This window comes from Histoplasma capsulatum, genomic scaffold, assembly GCF_000149585.1.
Source record: "Histoplasma capsulatum NAm1 scaffold_2 genomic scaffold, whole genome shotgun sequence".
NCBI classification, from domain to species: domain Eukaryota; kingdom Fungi; phylum Ascomycota; class Eurotiomycetes; order Onygenales; family Ajellomycetaceae; genus Histoplasma; species Histoplasma mississippiense.
This window is the reverse complement of record NW_001813981.1, coordinates 739,413-742,826: the sequence shown is the minus strand read 5'-3', so window position 1 is coordinate 742,826 and position 3,414 is coordinate 739,413. Positions and strand designations below refer to the sequence as shown.

Here is a 3,414-nt window from a genome sequence, read left to right as displayed (position 1 = left end):
ATCTTCACTGTGCACCTCAGCTTTATCAGCTCCACGTAATTGCTGTTTGCTTCTCTTTAACTGTTTTGAGCCTCACTTTCACTCATTGCACAACTCATTTGCCGGTGTCTTTTCTTCGCTGTTCATCTCGCTGGTAGAAATATTATCTTCACTCTGCATCCTGGTCAGTGAATTCACATTTCCATGCCTCCTCCTTGCCCGCACTGGCAGTGATTTATTCTAGTAAATGGCTAACAATTCTTCTTCTGCAATAACACAGATAGCAAGATTCTACAACAAAGGATCCATTCTTTTGCATTCTACAGATTTTGTTGACTGGCTGCTTCATGGAACTGTTTTATCCTCATAGAATTGCCAATCGAGGTCGACTACGCCATTATCCCCCAAGAGACCGTTCGCTGAGACGGAAGCTATCTTGAAGATAGAAGCACAAACACTCTAGTAGTAGTGTCTCACAACCTATCTCTCTTCGTTTACCTTTGCTTTGAAGAAGCTCCTGGAGCCCAATTTTTTTCGCCGTGATCCTACCCGACAGTTTCGACTCCCCCTTTTCTCCCTCAACAAGGGCCATTTTTAGAACAGATAACCAACGGCGACATATCCAAGCCGCTGTGCAATAAACCTGGTCCTGTGGTCTAGTTTTCACTTTATGACACCTGTCGCCATAATTCTCGTTTCATATAACTTTCCGATAGAGCTAGCAAAACTCTTGAAATATTTTTGTCTCTCCTTTTATTCCTTTTTTTCCCGGTCTCTGGACCGCATGCTCCGGATAGCTGCGTGACAAAGGACCTTTTCACATACTTATTCCACAGCGTGGCCCATTCAATTCTCTAAATACACTCGTTCCTTTTCGATGGCGATCACGGAGGGGTATGATTATCCCCATTCTGGAAATACGAGCTATGTCGTGCAGTACACACGGGGATTACTAGGAGTCAATATCAAACTGGACAACCTCCTCACACAAATACTATGCGGGACTCTGGGAGCAGCATGTGTCGTTGTGTTGGCAGCGAGATTTGGCCAGATGTGGAACGCCTACATGCGTCGAATTACTTCGGCCCATGCATCCCCCAGACAACAACGGTACTGGGCTACCGCGGAGTCGGCACTCTGGGCGGATATCAAAAAACATCTAGTATATGCTCCCTTGGGGAGGAAGCGGCACAATCGAGAATTTAAGCTTTCAGATGCTGTGAACGTGGGGACCCTACCGTCGCGCTTGCATACGATTCTCCTCACCTCGTATATCTTGAGCCAGGTAGCATATATCACCATCCTCGACTATAATGTCAATGAAAGGGCTGCGTTGATTGCAGAGCTGAGGGGCAGATGTGGAGTCCTCGCCGTGCTTAACATGATTCCGCTAGTCATCCTCGCAGGTCGAAATAACCCTCTCATACGAATTCTACACATCAGTTTTGACACCTACAATCTCCTACACCGATGGATAGGGCGGATAGTGATCCTCCATAGCATCATACATACACTCGCATGGACTACAAACGCTGTTACTGCCAGTGGATGGTCAAAAACAATGAATGACTTGACATCTGTACGATTTTTCACAGGAGGCATGCTCGGGACAATAGCCATGGTATTATTGCTACTCCACTCGCCATCCCCGATACGTCATGCCTTCTACGAAACTTTCTTGCACATACATATTCTGTTAGTTTTTCTGGCTATTGGAGGAATTTATATGCATCTTTCTATTGATCAGCTGCCCCAGCTACCATGGTTAAAGTACATTATGGCCTTCTGGATAACGGAGAGATCCCTTCGCTTCCTCCGGCTGATTTACCTGAATATTGCCCACCGCCATGGAATTACTCGGGTCATGGTCGAGGCGCTTCCTGGAGAGGCCAGTCGTGTAACATTCTTTCTCCCACGAAACACCCATATACACCCCGGCAGCCACGTCTACGCTTACCTACCCCGAATCTCCCTCTGGATGTCGCATCCCTTTTCCGTCGCTTGGACAGAGAACGGCAAATACCCCAGGCCACTAGCCAGTTCAAGTAGCCCGTCGCCACAAAAGCTCCCATCTTTTCAAAAACACGAGTCCGACATCGACAACGCTACGAATTACAGTTCAAAACCAACAAACGTCACCCTCGTCATGGCCGCCCGCACGGGGATGACGCGGAAGCTCTACGAGAAGGCCCTGGCTTCACCCGATAACACATTTTTCACCACTGGCTTCATAGAGGGACCCTACAGGTCTTACTCATCCACATTCTTCGGGAGCTACGGCACCGTCGTGCTCTTCTCAGGCGGCGCAGGCATAACCCACCACATGATGCAAGTACGCGAACTGCTAGAACGTGCAGATGCCGGCACCATCGCAACGCGTCGCATCCATCTAATCTGGTCAGTGCGGACAACCGAACAGCTCACGTGGGTGAGCGGGTTCATGGACTATATCCTCCAGCTGCCGAAGAGGCGGGAAATGCTAGTGACGAAGCTCTTTATCAGCAAGCCGCGGAGCCATAAGGACATCAGGAGTCCGAGTGGGACGCTGCTGATGTTCGAGGGCCGGTGTCGACCAGATGTTATCATTGACGAAGCCATGGAGAAACATGTGGGTGCGACGGCGGTATCTGTGTGTGGGCCTGGAGCGTTTGCGGACGAGGTGCGTGCGGCTGTTCGGAAGCGAGTAGGCAGCGGGCCTGTGATTGATTTTGTTGAGGAGGCTTTTACCTGGTGATTCCATCCATTCACATATAACTTGAGGGCGGATCTGGAGAGGACATCCGACAGACACAACATCCATCACATCAACATCCCAAAATACTCTTTGTATTGTGTCCCTTTTACTTGTTTGATAGAGGGCGTTTCTTTTCTCTCTCTTTTCTTCTTTTTTTCAATTTCCATGCTAGGGCACAGGAGCATTAACTGCCTTACTTTTCATTCCTTTTTCCTTTCTCCCGTTCTTTTCCCTCCCTTGTGGACGTTCAATCATGTCATTATCCATCGTTCCCCAGAAGGTTTCCATGTAATGCGCACATATTGCTTGATGGCTTTCGAAGGTAATTAAACCTCCTTTGACCTTCAATCCTCTCTCTTATTACCCTAGACAAATTCCCGCCAACATTTCGTCCACTCAACTAGCCAGCACCTTGTATGCAACCATCTCATCAATTTTCTTTTCTTTTCGATTTCGATTTCCTTTTTTTTTTTTTTTTTTTTTTTTTTTTTCATGCTTCCAAGGTTTCTCTTCCATTTCCATTTCCATTTCCCCATCTCTTCTCTTCAAATATTTCATTTCTGGCTATTTCCTTTAATTTTCTTTTGCCCTTTTTCTTCCCTATTTGGTGGGCCATATTTTACTGACACCTCCGTGCTGAACATACGTCGATTCCTCCTCTCTACCAACTCTTCCGCGAGGTTTTCTCGCCCGCCCCGCCT

General features: G+C 47.5%; 1 protein-coding gene across 1 annotated transcript; it reads left to right on the top strand.

Annotated features, from left to right (window-relative positions):
- Nucleotides 1–856: 856 nt before the first annotated feature.
- HCAG_02320 (conserved hypothetical protein) lies at nucleotides 857–2,713 on the top strand (the record flags this gene model as incomplete). The annotated part of the gene is made up of 2 exons (XM_001542099.1): nucleotides 857–1,558; nucleotides 1,736–2,713. The coding sequence occupies 2 exons, from the start codon at nucleotides 857–859 to the stop codon at nucleotides 2,711–2,713; spliced, it is 1,680 nt and encodes a 559-aa protein (XP_001542149.1).
- Nucleotides 2,714–3,414: the final 701 nt, after the last annotated feature.